The sequence below is a fragment of the Vipera berus genome (assembly GCF_964194415.1).
Source record: "Vipera berus genome assembly, chromosome: 2".
In the NCBI taxonomy this organism is placed as follows: Eukaryota; Metazoa; Chordata; class Lepidosauria; order Squamata; family Viperidae; genus Vipera; species Vipera berus.
Genome location: NC_138203.1, coordinates 168,838,069 through 168,854,526, shown reverse-complemented (window position 1 = coordinate 168,854,526; position 16,458 = coordinate 168,838,069). Strand labels below are relative to the sequence as shown.

The 16,458-nt window shown below is 39.3% G+C and overlaps 1 protein-coding gene across 1 annotated transcript in view; it reads left to right on the top strand.

Annotated features, from left to right (window-relative positions):
* Positions 1 to 16,458, top strand: part of HID1 (HID1 domain containing) — a 67,732-nt gene that overhangs the window by 32,815 nt on the left and 18,459 nt on the right. Inside the window, exons 10-15 of the mRNA XM_081315851.1 lie at positions 451 to 541; positions 1,911 to 2,062; positions 2,182 to 2,260; positions 2,931 to 3,095; positions 4,271 to 4,498; positions 15,043 to 15,176. Of these exons, the coding sequence (XP_081171977.1) occupies positions 451 to 541; positions 1,911 to 2,062; positions 2,182 to 2,260; positions 2,931 to 3,095; positions 4,271 to 4,498; positions 15,043 to 15,176 (849 nt within the window). The remainder of the gene's footprint in view (positions 1 to 450; positions 542 to 1,910; positions 2,063 to 2,181; positions 2,261 to 2,930; positions 3,096 to 4,270; positions 4,499 to 15,042; positions 15,177 to 16,458) is intronic.

The window sequence follows — 16,458 nt, the reverse complement described above, 5'->3', positions numbered from 1 at the left end:
ATGATGCAGCAGTGAAATAGTTGTTTGGAGTCACTGACCCATTGCTGATGCTGCCTGTGTTCAGATATCAGGCCTGTTGAATATCCCTGAGAAAACGTCCGCCTGAAAACAACCTACATAGGGAAATTATGATGCTTACCTGCTCTTTGATGCCTTCACAGCAAAAATAAATCAGGAAAAGATCATGGTTTTTGTTCAAGAGATTTTTTTTAATCCCAAGATTGCAATTTTCTCCAAGTCTGCTGAGAAATAATCACTTTGAGTAAGCCGAACTTTCTTCCTCCACAAAATCCTCAGCTTTGCCCTCCCTAATGCAATATTTTTACAGGCCTGCTAGAAAACATTAATAAACATGCTGTTACTTGTAGTTCCTATTGATCTAGTTTTATTTTGTACAGCTTTCATGACACTCCCCACCAACTTAGTTTAATTGTTCTTTTTCTTTTTCAGAAATTTCTCTTCTTTGTTCTGAAAAGCAGTGATGTTTTAGATATCCTGGTGCCAATCCTCTACTTTCTTAACGATGCTAGAGCAGATCAATGTAAGTTTGGTTTTATCTGTTTTCAGAACTTATGCTGGGAAAATTTAATTCAGAGTCTTTCCAGCTGATTCCCTAGTCCTGAGATTAATTCCATAAATACAGATTGTATTTGGATCCAAGTTCCTGGATGTTTGGTGCTTATTTACAGTGAATTGTTTATAGTGCTTATTTACAGAATGACAAATCTGGCATTACTAACTTATATAGCAAAAGGTGACATAGCAAACAGCCTCTCCAGTTACTGTTTTAATATAGGTAAAATTGTATCTTGACTGCAAAGGCCCTGTTCCAATACTCCCAACTGATATCTGTGGTCTTTGTCATCCCAAGGGCATGGTTGGATAGCATTGGGTATCCTGTGGCTCCTATTTTTTTGTGACCTTGAGAACTTGACTTCTTCAACAGATTTAACCTTTTCTGCAATTTAGAGATAGGAAAAAATAGAAACTGTAACATAAGCCTGAGGTTAACTGTGAAACACTAGGAAATCGAAGAAACCCTCTGGTTCATGATGCATACAATGTACCGCACCAATTTTACATCATTGAACTATCCCTTTGTAGCTTTCTTCATAGCATTAAGTGCAGCTCTCTGCCATTAAAATGTTGCCCCCCCTCTCTCTGTGCGTGCACACAGACACATAGATACAGACACACAGACATACACATGTATGTATATACATATACACATACTGACACAGACACACAGACACACAAGACACAGACACACAAGACAGATACACACAGACAGACACACAGACACAGACAGACAGACAGATACACACACACACACGCACACACACACACACACACACACACACACACACAATCTCTTGATAGGATTTGATAGGTGAATAAAAATGCCAAACCTGATCTTAACATTTGGCTGGTTGTGCAAACAGCAATACTGGATAATAATAATGTTAAAACATACCAGGGAAATGTGTTTGTTTATAGGCTTTAAAGGTCAAAAGAATGAATTCAAATAAGACCACAAGCTATTTCCATGTCACTTTGTGGGACAGATTAAGATCAAAGTAATTTCTGAGATCCTACTTGGAGAGGGGCCAGAGCTGAGTAGGGACCAAAAGCAACCACACGTATTTATCCACATATTGAGTGATATGGGTTACATTTGGACTTCTGCTTAAATTGCATAGCAACAGATGCAAGCTGCTTCCTGACGTTATACTGTGTGCTGGACAGCAGCATGGGTGATATTGAACCATACTTTTTTTTTTAATACCACAGTGAATGAGTGAGATATTTATGTTAGTAAGCATTATATTTTGTTTTTGATCTGCTATTGTTAATAGTTGGCGTGCCCTCTGGCCACTGACAGATTTAATTTTGGCGCCATATTTTTACAGCTCGAGTTGGTCTTATGCATATTGGTGTCTTCATCTTATTGCTGCTGAGTGGGGAAAGGAATTTTGGTGTCCGCCTCAATAAGCCATATTCTGTACGAGTACCGATGGATATTCCAGTCTTCACAGGGACACATGCAGATCTTCTCATCATTGTGAGTCTGGAATTTGCTACCAGTATCTTTGCTCATAGCAGAGAACCTAGCCACTGTAAAAATAGTATGGCAACTCTGCAATCTTTTGTTTAATTTCTTACTTTCATTCCACCCTGCAGGTTTTTCATAAAATCATCACTAGCGGACACCAGCGGTTGCAGCCCCTATTTGACTGCCTCCTTACCATCATAGTGAATGGTAAGTTGCCTACTCTACAGTGACAGCCAAGCTGAAAATCTTAATATAGATTTAAAATATACTGCTCAAAAAATAAAGGGAACACAAAATAAGACATCCTACTATTAAATACAGTACACTGTGTTGTTTAAGTGTTCCCTTTATTTTTTTGAGCAGTATATATTTTTATTTTCAAAACCTTGGGAGCAAATAGTGCAGCGTGGTTTTCCTTTAGAATTGAAACCCGCATAGTCGTGCATGCAAGGCTTACCGTGTTTAGAAATTTAATTTTAGTACCCAGGACTCTTTTTGGAGGTAATTGTTGAAAAAACTAGGAGATATATGCGTAGTTTTGAACCTCTCTTGGTTTTACTTCTGTCATTCAGAGCTGACATAATTTTAAAAATAGTTGAGGAGTTGCTGTAATACTGCCTTCTTCTCAGTAGATGGCATTTGTTTTCTTTACCATTATGATGTAGCTGTTCAAGAGTTCAGTGAACTTGGATATTATACTACTGTTATTTCCCTTTATAAAATTAATTTGTAGTGCCTTCCCATAGCAAGTGTTAAAATATGCATTGTGCACAATAAGTGTACACGATCTATATCTTAACTGATTGTACACTAAGGTGTAATTATAATGGATATTTGATCTCCCTAAATGACTTTTTAATTTTTTTCTGTCTTCTAGTATCACCATACTTAAAGTCTCTTTCCATGGTAGCAGCTAACAAATTGCTGCATCTATTGGAAGCATTTTCAACTACTTGGTTCCTTTTCTCCATGGTCCAAAACCACCACCTTGTCTTCTTTTTGCTGGAAGTCTTCAACAATATCATCCAGTACCAGTTTGATGGTAAGTGGCTGATCAGTGACAAAAAATTATCCCTCTCTGATAGTTTAATCCAGACATGTCAAACTCGTATGTCACATGACATCACGCAACGTATCGGGACGGTTTTGCTATTGCCGGCAATGGGGTGGGCACGGCTTCCGGATGATGTGTCCAGCCCGCGGGCCGGCAGTTTGACACCCCTGGTTTAATCTATCCAAGAATAAATATTCATCTAGGTATAAAGTATGAAGCTTCCTTATCAAATATGGTGCAAATATCCCTTCTATCTTTTTTAGATTTGTCATTTCTCGTTAGTAAAATATAATTCTCACTTACATTTGGAATGAACTATTTTATGGTTTTGTTTTTATGTAAATTTGGTCCTTTATTTTTTTAAATTGGAAAAGGAAGCTCCTGTTACTGATAACTACTGTTGCCTATATAACACTCCTTGCACATTACTTTATGACATTTTTAAACTACAAAGTGCAATTTAGTCCTCTTTGGATTTTTTTACTTGTTGGTGAAACCTTTTCATATATATGCTTCTATAATTTTCACTCTATAAGTAGGAACTAAGTCTGAGAGGCCATGAATAAGCTAGACTCTCAATAACTTGTTAGCCAGTCAGAAACTCAAATATGCCTGAAATCCTAAATCTTACATGCTGGTAGATGTAACATAAGCATTTTTTTGTTTTAGGATAATGTTTAGAAATATTTCTTTATATAATTTTGATGGCCAGAGTTCTGTAAGAGATAAGTTATCAGTTTTGTAATAGAGAGCTTATCAGTTTATTCTTTTGTAGCCCAGTAATCTAGGGTTGATTCTAAAAAGTAGAAGTCATCACCTTAAGGAACAACCATTCAAAAACTTCAGGCTATAATTTGACTAACATGAAGAAAGGAGCTAAGGTTGGGGGAAGAGAATAACGCCAAACTTCTATTTCCTGAGCATGAGCTGAGCATATAGTTCTAACTATAGTTAATTTCTCTTCCTTTCACATTTAGGGCTATCAGATCTAAGCTGCAAAAATTGAGAGAGCCATTAAATTGTAGGAAACCATTGATTACTTGGTTGTTGTTTTTTTGCTCACCTATCCACGATCTACAGATCTTTTTCAATTTGTGTTTCCCAATAATTACAGAAAGTTAGAGATGTTATTTTTCTTCTCCTGTGTTGTTGTGATTTCCTAGGTAATTCCAATTTGGTATATGCCATTATTCGCAAGCGCAATGTATTCCATCAGCTAGCCAATCTACCTACTGACGTGCAGTCCATCCAGAAAGCTTTGCAACGCAAAAAGAAAGCTCCTGAGCCCATTTCTCGTACCAACTCTCAGGAGGGGATGTCCATGGAGGGATCCCGGCCTGCTGCACCTGCGGAGCCTGGAACACTAAAGGCCAGCCTCGTAGCGACTCCAGGTCAGTCCAGAGTATTTGTGACCCTGAAGGTCACAAAAGATTTTAATTTAGTCCAGAAGGTAGACTGGATAAGCCTTTGATGGTTTAAGACCTGAATCTAGGTTTCTGATAGTAAAGAATTTTTATTTTGTGATTTGTATGGCAAGTGATTATTATTTATTTCTTATCTTTCACTTTCATATCGTTTAATTTTTATTTTGTTAATTTAGGATTCTCCTTTCTTAAAATCTATCGGGCTGTCTGGAACAAGTAAAAATAAATGGTAGTTGTGTCATAAAAATACAAAATATTTTTTTTTTAAAAAACAAGTTTTATTAATTTTCTAATTTTACATCCAAATATTTATGAAGCAGTGGGGTGATTGGGTAGTCAAAAGTCCAATAGCAAAATCTTTTTGTACATAGCTCAGGGTACATCAACAAAAATTCCCTCTCCAATTCCCTTAGTTACAATATCAAAATCAAATTAATACATTTCTAGTTGTGACACAGTCAATTAGAGCAATTATCAATACATTTTCACATACACTTATTCACGTCCTGTTTTTAAATTTTATCTAATTTCAATACAGTGCTCCAAATTAGCCTATAGTATCTAAAGACTTAGTTTTCGGGTAACTCACATTTCCCCTATTTCATTATGTAGTAATTATCATATCTGAAATACGTACATTGTTCATTCAAGTGCATTCTTATTTTATTTCAAAAAACATATTCTATTTGTCATCTTAGTGATACTTCAGTGATTAAAAAAGTATCTTTTATTGTGTCATTCCCAGTTCTATAATATAATTCAAGGTTATATTCTAGAATCTAGTAGGTAATTTTCATTCCCTTAAAAATCTAGATCCTAAATATAAAATCATTTTATATCTTTTAACGATCCCCTTGGCCCATTAAAAGAGATTTTAAGTTCTGTTATTACAAATATATTATTTTAAACTTTTTTTATTGAAAAGTTTTACAATACATTTTATATTTAACAATCCCTCCCCCCCTCCCTCCCCCACCCCATCCTAGCCCTCCCTAACCCTCCCCCCCTTCCCCCCTCCCCCCTCCCCGACTTCCCAGAGCTAAATACAAGGTATAAAAGCAAAAAGCAATCATAAACAACCATATGCTAACAACAATAAACTATTAAGTCTATCGCACTCTAGCTCATATGAAATGACTACAAGCAATACTAATATTACATTAAAAAAAGAAAAAAGAGAGAAAAAGAGAAAACTTATTCAAATGCTAAATGAAACTTTTTAGTCCCATATTTGTTCTGGATATAATCAATCCACTTTTTCCACTCCATAGTATAACGTTGTTGCGAATGATCTTTCAAATAAGCTGAGATCTTTGCCATTTCGGCCAGGTCAGAAACTTTTAGAGTCCATTCTTCTATAGTCGGAAGTTCGTCCTTCTTCCAATATTGACCTATTAAGAGTCTTGCTGCTGTAATTAAATTCAACATCAACTTGATGTCCACAACAGTAGTATCTGTAATTATGCCCAATAAAAACAATTGCGGACAAAACTTTATCCTTTGCTTGAAAATCTTCTGCATATTCCACCAAATTTTTATCCAAAAAGCCTTAACCTTTTTACAGGTCCACCATATATGAAAATACGTTGCATCTTCGCCACCACATCTCCAACATTTAGGTTGATAGTTCGGGTACATACTTGCAAGCTTTTTAGGATCTAAATGCCACCTATAAAATATTTTGTAAAAGTTTTCTCTTAAATTTTGAGCTTGTGTAAATTTTACGTTCCTCACCCAAATCTTTTCCCAAGTATCCATTGTAATAACTTCTTGAATATTCTGAGCCCACTTTATCATACAATCTTTAACAAGTTCTGTTTCTGAGTCAATTTCTATCAATGCAAGATATATCCGTTTAATATGTGCTGGACCCTGATTTCTAATTTGCTTTACCAAATTTTCATCAGTCATTGAGAAACCAATTTTCTGATCTTCTTTCCACCTGGCCCATAATTGACCATATTGAAACCAAGTTTGAACAATCTTTTCATCTTGTAAAAGATTGTACGGCTACAAACACCATACGTTCCTCTCCAAACTTAAGATCTCCTTGTACGTAGTCACATCATGTTTGAAGCCAACATTTATGTTTTCTATTGCATGTTTAGGAATTGCCCACAACGGTATCTTGTAGTCTAACTTATATCTATACTTCTTCCAAACTCTCAGTAATGCCTGTCTTAAAATATGCACTTTAAACACATTATCTACCTTCTTATCATACAATAAATATGCATGCCAGCCAAATAACAAGTCATGGCCCTCAAGATTTAATAATCTCCCTTGTGTCAGATTAATCCAATCACTTATTCCTGACAGCGCAGCAGCTTCATAATATAATTTAAGGTTGGGCATTTTAAGACCACCTCTTTCACGCGTATCCTGCATAATCTTAAATTTAACTCGTGGCCTTTTCCCTGCCCATACAAATTTATTGATACCCCGTTGCCATTCCTCCAAATTTGAGTCTTTTTTAAGAATCGGTATCATTTGAAATAAAAATAGAAATTTAGGCAAGACATTCATTTTCACTGCTGCAATTCTTCCCAGTAAGGACAATTGCAATTTCTCCCAACTCTCCAATTCTTTTTGAATTTTCCCCCATAACTTTTCATAATTATTTTTATATAACTTTGCATTTGAGGGTGACAAATACACCCCCAGATATTTAACCCTTTTAACAATCTCAAATCCAGTTAACCCTTCTAAAAGGGCCTTTTGCGATACTGTCATATTTTTGGCTAATATTTTAGTTTTTTGTACATTAACCTTAAATCCAGAAACCTTCCCATATTGCATTATTATCTCCATCAGGTCCACAACAGAATTTTCTGGCTGGGTCACCGTAACAACCAGATCGTCTGCAAACGCCCTCAGTCTATTATCCTGATCTCTAATTTGAATACCCTTAATTTTTTCCGAATTCCGTATTTTAATCAATAATATCTCCAATGTTAATACAAATAATAAAGGTGATAACGGACACCATTGTCTTGTGCCCTTTTCAATATTGCATACTTCAGTCAAACTATTATTTACTATTATTCGGGCAGTTTGTTTTTGGTATAATGCCCTAATTGGTTGTAAAAATTTATCCCCAAAATTCATTTTATCTAAAACTTTCATCAAAAATTGCCAATCCAGGACTTCCGGTGGCTGCGCGGCGACGGAGACAGCCTTCCCGGGCTGCCCGCGGCTCAGCTGAGTGATTTTCGCCCAAAACAGCGCCGATCAGCTGTTCGGGCGAATTTGAAGCCCCCTCCTCGGGAGAAGAGGAGGGGGTGAGGCCCCAGGTAGGGGTTGAGTTCTCCGGGGCCGCCTGAGCTTGCAGCTTGGGCGGCGGAAGGATCGAACTCCCCCGTAGCCTGGGTCGCTCCCAGCTGGCCAGCGCCTCTGCTCCTGACTTTATGGAGCAGAGCCAGGCGTCTGCGACCACCCCTGCCTGAAGGAAAGACTATGGAATAAAAAGAGCAGGCAGAGCGGTACAAGAGGAAAAGGTGAAGAGGATTATTTTATTCTACTCTCGAGCTTGATGGACTTTTTAAACTCTAAGTGAAAGTGCGTCACAATTGAAAGTAAAAGATGGCGGCTAAGCCTCCCCCTAAAACTCTTCGGAGTGCTGGAACTTCCCCGGTGCAACAATCATCATTGCAGGCATTATATCCTCCTGATGTAGTGACATCGAAGGACTTACGAGATGCTCTGGATAAACTTTTGGAATCAATTAATCAATCAATGGGTGATAAATTTGCACAGATGGAGGAGAAATTGGAGAAATTGGAGGAGAGAATAGAAGAGAGGATGGAGCAGAAGTTCAGCGTGATGAAGGTAGACATTTTGTCTTCAGTGTATAAAGTGGCTGAATGTGTGGAAGATTTGGATGAAAAAGTTAAAGATTTGACTCAAAAGAATGCCATATTAGAAGCAAAAGTATTGGAGAATGAAGATTTAAGAGACAAAATGGATAGAGAATTGAGTCTTGCTCAATATTTCCAGATGCAGTTTGCCATTAGAATCAGAGGTCTAAAGGAGAATATTAAGGAAGATCTAAAGCAGCTGGTTTCTGAGGCTCTCGAAGTGGTATTGAATCAGCCAGCATCTGAAATAAAAGGAGGCATGGATAAAGTGTATCGTGTGAACTCATGGATTGCTAGACAGAGAAAGCTGCCTAGAGATGTGGTGGTTTATTTTGCAAAAAGGGAAATTAGAGATGAAGTTATACAAGCTGCCTATGATACTAAAGTCGTGATTGCTGATCAAGAAGTTCTGGTTCTAAAAGAAATTCCTCCAAAGATTTTAAGGAGAAGGAAGGATTTTACATTTCTTGTGCAAGAGCTCAAGCAACGAGATATAAGGTTCAGATGGGAGATTCCAGCTGGGTTGATGGTGATGCATGAAGGTAAAAGGTACCGTCTGGTTACTGTGATGCAAGCGCGTGATTTTTATAATAATGTTTTAAAAGCAACCCCATTAACACTTCTGGAAGCTGCAAAGGGATCTGGAGAAGGAGAATATCAAGAGGCTGAAGATGGACAGACAGAGGAGAATGGTGCTGGAGGAGATCAAGTGATAACACTTTTGGATGATCCCAGAGAACAGAGGGTGACGCGTGCTGCTTTAAAACGATCAAAAAAGATAAAAGAACAAGATCAGCAGAAGTCTATGGAACTTTCACAACGTACTTATAGCCAAGTAGTGGGAGGTGGGAAAAGATTTGGGTGAGGAATGTAAAATTTATATAAGTTTGAAATCTAAGAGAGAATTTTTACAAAATGTTTTATAGATGGTATTTAGATTTTAAAAAGCTAAGCATGTATTTGAATTATTAGCCTAAATGTTGGAGGTGCGGTGATAAAGACGTAATATATTTTCATATATGGTAGACTTGTAAAAAGGTTAAGGCTTTTTGGATAAAAGTCTGATGGAATATACTAAGTTGATGTTGAATTTAATTACGGCAGCAAGACTTTTGATAGGATAGTACTGGAAAGAGGAACTGCTGACCATAGAAGAGTGGATTTTAAAGGTTTCCGACCTGGTCGAAATGGTGAAGATTTCGGCATATTTGAAAGATTACTCGCAGGAACGCTATATTATGGAAGGGAGAAAATGGCTTGAGTTTACTCAGAATAAGTATAGGGTTAAGAAGTTTTATATTTGAATACCGTATATACTTGAGTATAAGCCGAATTTTTCAGCCCACTTTTTGGGCTGAAAAATTCCACTTCGGCTTATACTCCAGTCAACAAAAAAACTTACCGAGGACTTGTGCGCGGCCGAGGCTTTGGTGCTTCCGGGATCGCGCGCACCTCTCCCAAGCCACCGCAGTCCGAGACCTGCAGGTCTCCGTTCCTCCGCGCCCTGCCTGCCTGCTTCTTTCAGCTGTCTGCCCATCAGCTGTCCATAGGGATGCTGCAAAGCTCTCCTTCTCTAGGCCTTGGACTCCCTCCTGGCTGAAGAGTAGATGAACCAAGCCAGCAAGGAGACAAAATGTTTCTGCAGCTGTTTTTCCTCTGAAGGTTTTTTTTGTTTTTTTTTTTTAAAGTAATCTCCGAAGGTTATGCCAGAAAATGGAGGACGCTGGGTCTTTGCAAGCTTTAGCTGTCCGCCTGGCTGCCTGAAGGCCGCCCTTTTCAGGCAGTCTGACAGACAGCTAAAACTTGCAAAGACCCAGCGTCCTCCATTTTCTGGCACAACTTTTAGGGATTTATTATTATTATTCCTACTACTACTATTACTACTACTACTACTTCAGGAGTAAAAAGTTGCAGAAAAAAATTCTCTCCTTACTAGCTTAGTTCCTCTACTCTTCCATCTGGAGCCAAGGTAAGATTTTAAAAAGGGATATTGGTTGGAAGGCAGAGGGAGAGTTTAGTTTTAGCATCTAAAAAAAGGGGGGGGGAAATCAGCGAGTACATCCCAACCAGCTTTTTATGTTTTTGTTATTGAAGAAATATGGGGGAGGGGGAGGGGTTCTGGGGTGGGTTGGGGAGGGGATAATATTGTAACTTCAATAAAAATTTTCAATAAAAAAAAAAGAAATATGGCTTTCTGGGGGAAGGTGGGGAGGGCGTTAAGGAAGGAAAGGGTTTTTGGAAGCTCGTCCTGAAGCTGCCTTTTGTGCAAGGGGCCTTTTCTCAAAGTCTAGAGAGGCAGCTTTGTTGCCTCCCCGTAGACAGCTGATGGGCGAACACCAAAAGCTCCAAAAGGCTAGGGAACTAGTCCCAGAACACCTTGGTAGGAGGAAGGGCAGAGGCAGAATTGGGAAAGAGGTAAGACAGGGTTTTCCTTCCCAGATGTTTCTCTTTGGCAAGACAGCCAGCTGTGCTGAAGCCCAGTATCTGGGGGTGGGGGAGACCTGAGGCAGGCGGGCTGGTGCTTGCATTAGGCCTCCCAGGATCCCAGAGGCTTGCAGAGCGCGGATCCAGCCTCCGAGGCATGCAGAACGGCGGATCGGCTTATACTCGAGTCAACAACTTTTCCCAGTTTTTGGGGGTGAAATTGGGGGTCTCGGCTTATACTCGAGTCGGCTTATACTCAAGTATATACGGTAAGTCTTCTTTCTTTAATTTTTTTTCTATATTAGTTTTTTTTATATATATTTATATATATTTAATATTACTAAGGTTTGTTTTATCCTATATAAGCTAGAGAGTGATAGATTTTAGAGTTTATGGTTGTTAGTATATGGTTGTTTATGATTGTTTTTTTTATATATATACCTTGTATTTAGCTCTGGGAAGTCGTGGGGGGGAGGGGGGGAGGGGGGAGAGGAAGGGGGGGAGGGAGAAGGGGGGAGGGGGGATTTTTTAAGGGGGAAAAATTGTATGTTAAAACTTTTTAATAAAAAAAAAATTGCCAATCCAGTTGGTCAAAAGCTTTTTCAGCGTCTAAAAAGATCAACGCCGCAGAGATCTGGTTGTTCCTTTCCAAAAACTCCACCAAGTCAACTATATGCCTCACATTATTTTTCATTTGTCTAACACTAATAAACCCAGTTTGGTCCCCATGAATCATCTGTTGCAAAACCCTCATCAATCTATTAGCTAAAACCTTAGCAAATATCTTGTAGTCCGTATTTAAAAGTGATATTGGTCTGTAATTTCTTACTTGAGTAACATCCTGATCTTCCTTCGGAATCAGGGAAATAAAAGCAGTTCTCCAAGACGGAGGCACCCTTCCTCCCCTTTGAATTGTCTGAAACAGTTCCCTTAATGGCTTTATCACCTCCGATTGTAGATTTTTGTAATAGACCGCAGTCAGTCCATCCGTACCTGGCGCTTTATCCACCTTCAGTTGCTTAATTGCTAAAAGAATTTCTTCTTCTGTTATCAATTGATTAATCTCTTCCTTTTGTTCTCGTGTAAGAACCGGGATGTTGGCATTCTTCAGATATACATCAATGTCTGTTTCATTAATATTATCTTTATCGTATAATTTGGAGTAAAAGTCCACAAAGGCTTCCTTAATAAGGTCCTGTTGATACACAACCTTACCTTTATGTTCTATTTTGTCTATGTTAGAAGCCCTTTGCTTTTTCCTTAACCTGTAAGCCAACCATCTACCTGGTTTGTTGGCATTGCAAAAAGTGTTATGTCTAGCAAACCGTAAGTTAGTTGCCACCTGATCAGCCATCAGCTTATCAAATTGTCCTCTTAACAAATTAATAACCTCTTTGGTCTTCACATCCGATGGATTCAAAATTAGGGCCTTTTCTTTTTCCCCAATTTCATTCTCCAATTCTTTCCTCCTAGCTTCCAAGTTACGCCTATATTTATTATTCATATATATTAACACCCCTCTCATATAAGCTTTACTAGCGTCCCAAACCATGTCCATAGATGTATCCTTATTCATATTAATTTCAAAAAAGGCCTTCATCTGTTTTTTACATTCTTCCACATTACTCTGATTTCTAAACAAGTTCTCATTTAAGCGCCAAGAGCGCCTATCTCCATTGTCCTTGTTAATCTCTAACCAGACTGGACTATGATCAGATATAGTTCTTGGACAAATCTTTATCTTCTTAATCCTAGAAAAAAAATCATTAGTCAATAATATAAAATCAATCCTGGAAAAAGATTGGTGTCTATCAGAAAAAAAAGTATAATCCTTTTCATGTAGATGTGTGTCCCTCCAGATATCTCGTAATTCCAGATCATCCTTCATTTCAAAAAAAGATTTAGGCAATCTAGCATGGCTCGGGATATGTTTAAAAGAACCACACTTGTCCAGTTGCACGTCCAAGACACCATTCCAATCTCCCATAAAAATAAAAGATTTATAATCCATCTGGGTAATCTTAATATGTAGTGTTCTATAAAAGTCAGCTTGTTGTTGATTAGGAGCATACAATCCAACCAAAAGCGTTTTTTTGCCTTCTAACAGCAGATCTATCATAACATATCTTCCTTGTTTATCTGCTTCTATTAGTTCCGCTGTCAGAGTACTCTTGACATAAATAACCACTCCATTTTTCTTATTCATTGCAGAAGCAGTAAATTGCGTACCCAACCTTAGGTTCAGCAAGTATTTTTGGTCCATAACCCTAATATGTGTTTCTTGCAAGCAAATAACATCAGTCTTAAATTGTTTTAAGTATTGAAAAACTTTCTTTCTCTTCTGTGGTGAATTTAATCCATTAACGTTCCATGTTAGGAACTTAGTCGCCATCCTTGGCGTCCCGAAGCTTCTGGAGCACGCCTGCCAGGATCCCCTTAACTTCCTTAGGCCGCGCCCCTCCCACAGCTTCGCTATAAGTACGCTTTGGAAGTTCCATAACTTTCTGCTGGTCTTGCTCTTGCTCTTGTCTCGCTCGTCTCAAGGCAGCACGCGTCATCCTCTGCTCTCTGGCGTCTTCCGATAAAGCTGTAATTTGATCCCCTCCAGTACCTTTCTCATCTGTCTGTGTTCCTTCAGCATCTTGAGGCTTTCTCTCACCATTTTTCTTTACAGATTCCAGAAGTGGTGGAGGGGTTGCTTTCAAAACTTTGCTATAAAAATCACGTGCCTGGATCACTGTGACCAAACGGTGTCTCGTGCCTTCATGCATCACCACCATGCCCACTGATATCTCCCATCTAAAGTTGATATCACGTTTCTTAAGCTCCTGTGCCAAAAAAGCAAAATCTTTCCTTCTCCTTAGAATTCTTGGAGGAATCTCTTTTAAAACCAAAACTTCTTGCTCAGCAACCACAAACTTAGTATCATAAGCAACTTGAATAACTTCATTCCTGATTGCTCTCTTTGTAAAATAAACCACCACATCTCTAGGTAGCTTCCTCTGCCTTGCAATCCATGAATTCACACGAAAGATTTTGTCTATATTTCCCTCAATTTCAGCTGCTGACTGTCCCAGTACCGCTTCCAAAGCCTCAGAGACTATCTGCTTTAAATCTTCTTTAGGATTCTCTTTTAAGCCTCTGATTCTGATAGCAAACTCCATCTGGTGGTACTGGACCAGAGTCAAGTCTCCGTCCATTTTATCCATTGTATTTTCATTCTCTAAAACTTTTGCTTCTAGTCTGGAATTCTGTTGACTAAGATCCTCCACTTTTTCCTCCAAGCACTGAACACATACAGCCACGCCTTCAAGTGCAGGCAAGATGTCTGCCCTCATTGCTGTAAACTTCTCTTCCATCTTCTCCTCCAGCTTTCCCATCTTCTCCTCCAGCTTTTCCATCTTTTCATCTATAATATCTGCTATTTGTTGTGAGTGCTTTTCCAAAGCATCCTGTAAATCCTTAACCGTCAGTGCCGGAGCAGGTGCAGGAGGAAGTAAAGCTTGCAGCGAGGACTGTTGCACCGGGGAGGCCCCCGCACTCCAGAGAACTTTAGAAGTTTTAGTCACCATCTTTCCCCACTTTCACATGCTACGCACTTTCACTTTTAAAATCCATAAAGTCCATTGAACTAGAGAACAAAAATCCACTTCACCTTGACCTCCTGTATCGCTCTGCCTGCCTCTTCACACTCCAAAGTCCTTCCTTCAGGCAGGGGTGGTTGCTAACGCTTAGTTCTGCTCCCCAAAACACAGAGCAGAAACGCTGCGCAGCTCGGAGCAAACCTAGGCTTCGGGGGGGCTCGATCCTTCAGCCGCCCGAACTAAAAGCTCAGGCGGCCTTGGAGAGCTCAACCCCTACCTGGGGCCTCACCCCCTCCTCTTCTCCCGAGGAGGGGGCTTCCGAACTGCTGAAACAGCTGATCGGCGCTGTTTTCAGCACTTCTACGAAGCCGCGGAGCGGACAGCCCGGAGATGGCTGTCTTCAGCGTCGCATCGCCACCGGAAGTCCATTATTTTAAACTTTTGTAAAAGGTTAAAAAATCTGAGGTGGTCTGTTTTGCCAGCTACTTGGTTTAATTTTTTTTTGTTGGTTGGTTGGTTTCCTTAGCAAAGTGCAAGGGAAACTTGCTGTAGGTAGAATTGTGTTCTGGTCTTGACTATGGAAGATGGAATAGATCTTGCACAGTTTTTTCCCCCTCCTTTCTTAATGTTGCCTCTCAAAAATCAGCCATTGACAAACTCACAGAGAAATCTCAGGTGTCAGAGGATGGGACCATGCGCTCCCTAGAGCCAGAGTCCTCTCCGTCTCCAGCGGAAGGAAGCCCACCAGGCCTGGCCAGTGATACTGAAACTTGGAATCTGGTAAGTTTGCAAACTGCTCTTGGGTAGCTAGTGGTTGAAGAACACAGCAAGGGTTGAACAATTCAGAATGGCATCTTAATATAATGTTTGGTGCTTCATAGATGGGTAATCAAGGGTTTCATTATCCTTATCAATAAAAGGTAAAGGTTCCCCCGCACATGCGTGCTAGTCGTTTCCAACTCTAGGGGCCAGTGCTCATCTCCGTTTCAAAGCCGAAGAGCCAGCACTTGTCCGAGGACGTCTCCGTGGTCATGTGGCCGGCATGACTAGACGCCAAAGGCGCACAGAACGCTGTTACCTTCCCACCGTAGTGGTCCCTATTTTTCTACTTGCATTTTAACGTGCTTTCGAACTGCTAGGTTGGCAGAAGCTGGGACGAGTAACAGGCGCTCACTCTGTTACGTGGCACTCGGGATTCAACCTGCCAAACTGCTGACCTTCTGATTGACAAGCTCAGCATCCTAACCCACTGAGCCACCGCGTCCCTTATCCTTATCAATAGATCCCCCCAAAATTGGAGAAAACATTTTCTGTGCAAAAAATAATTTAATAGAATGTTGGGGCATATTTTATTTATTTCAATTCGAAACCTGCCTTTTCTTACAGGAAACTTAGGAAATTCCAGACATAGTGGTTAAATTCACTTCGTCCCCTCCTATCGATGGGAACAACCTAGGAACTATATGCATTTGACTTATTGCTCATTTGAATTATCCTGCAATAAACCCCTAACCTATTGGATAGGTTCCCATGATTGGGGAATAGGACAGTACAAGCTGTGCCCAAAGCAAGTGTTTTTATGAATTTATTTTAAAGAAAATTTATTGAAAGTGATACCAATCTCTGAGCCTATGACAACAAAGTTACAGTAATTGTAAACAATGCAGGTTTGATTGATTGTTTTATGCAACAGTAAATCCCAGAGACAGCAAAGTTAACAGCTCAGGGCATCCTGGGTCTTGCTTGTTTGCCCCTTGTTTTAGAGATCAGTTCTGAAGATAAATTATATCTCTGAAGGATTCTGATTATGCTCAGCTTGAAGCACTTGGCTGTGGATAATATACTGTAGCTTTCTTTCTTCTGCTGAAGTGCTGTTGTTGGGGATATAGATATATATTTCCTCCTGATAATTAATCAGCATAAGGATGAGCAAGAATAATAAGAATATGTGTATGGATTTGTGTTTGTATGTATATAGGTGATTCTTGGTTTATGACTGATTGTTCAAACTTGTGATGATGCTGAACAAGGAGGATTTACGACTGGTCCCAGAGGACTGGAT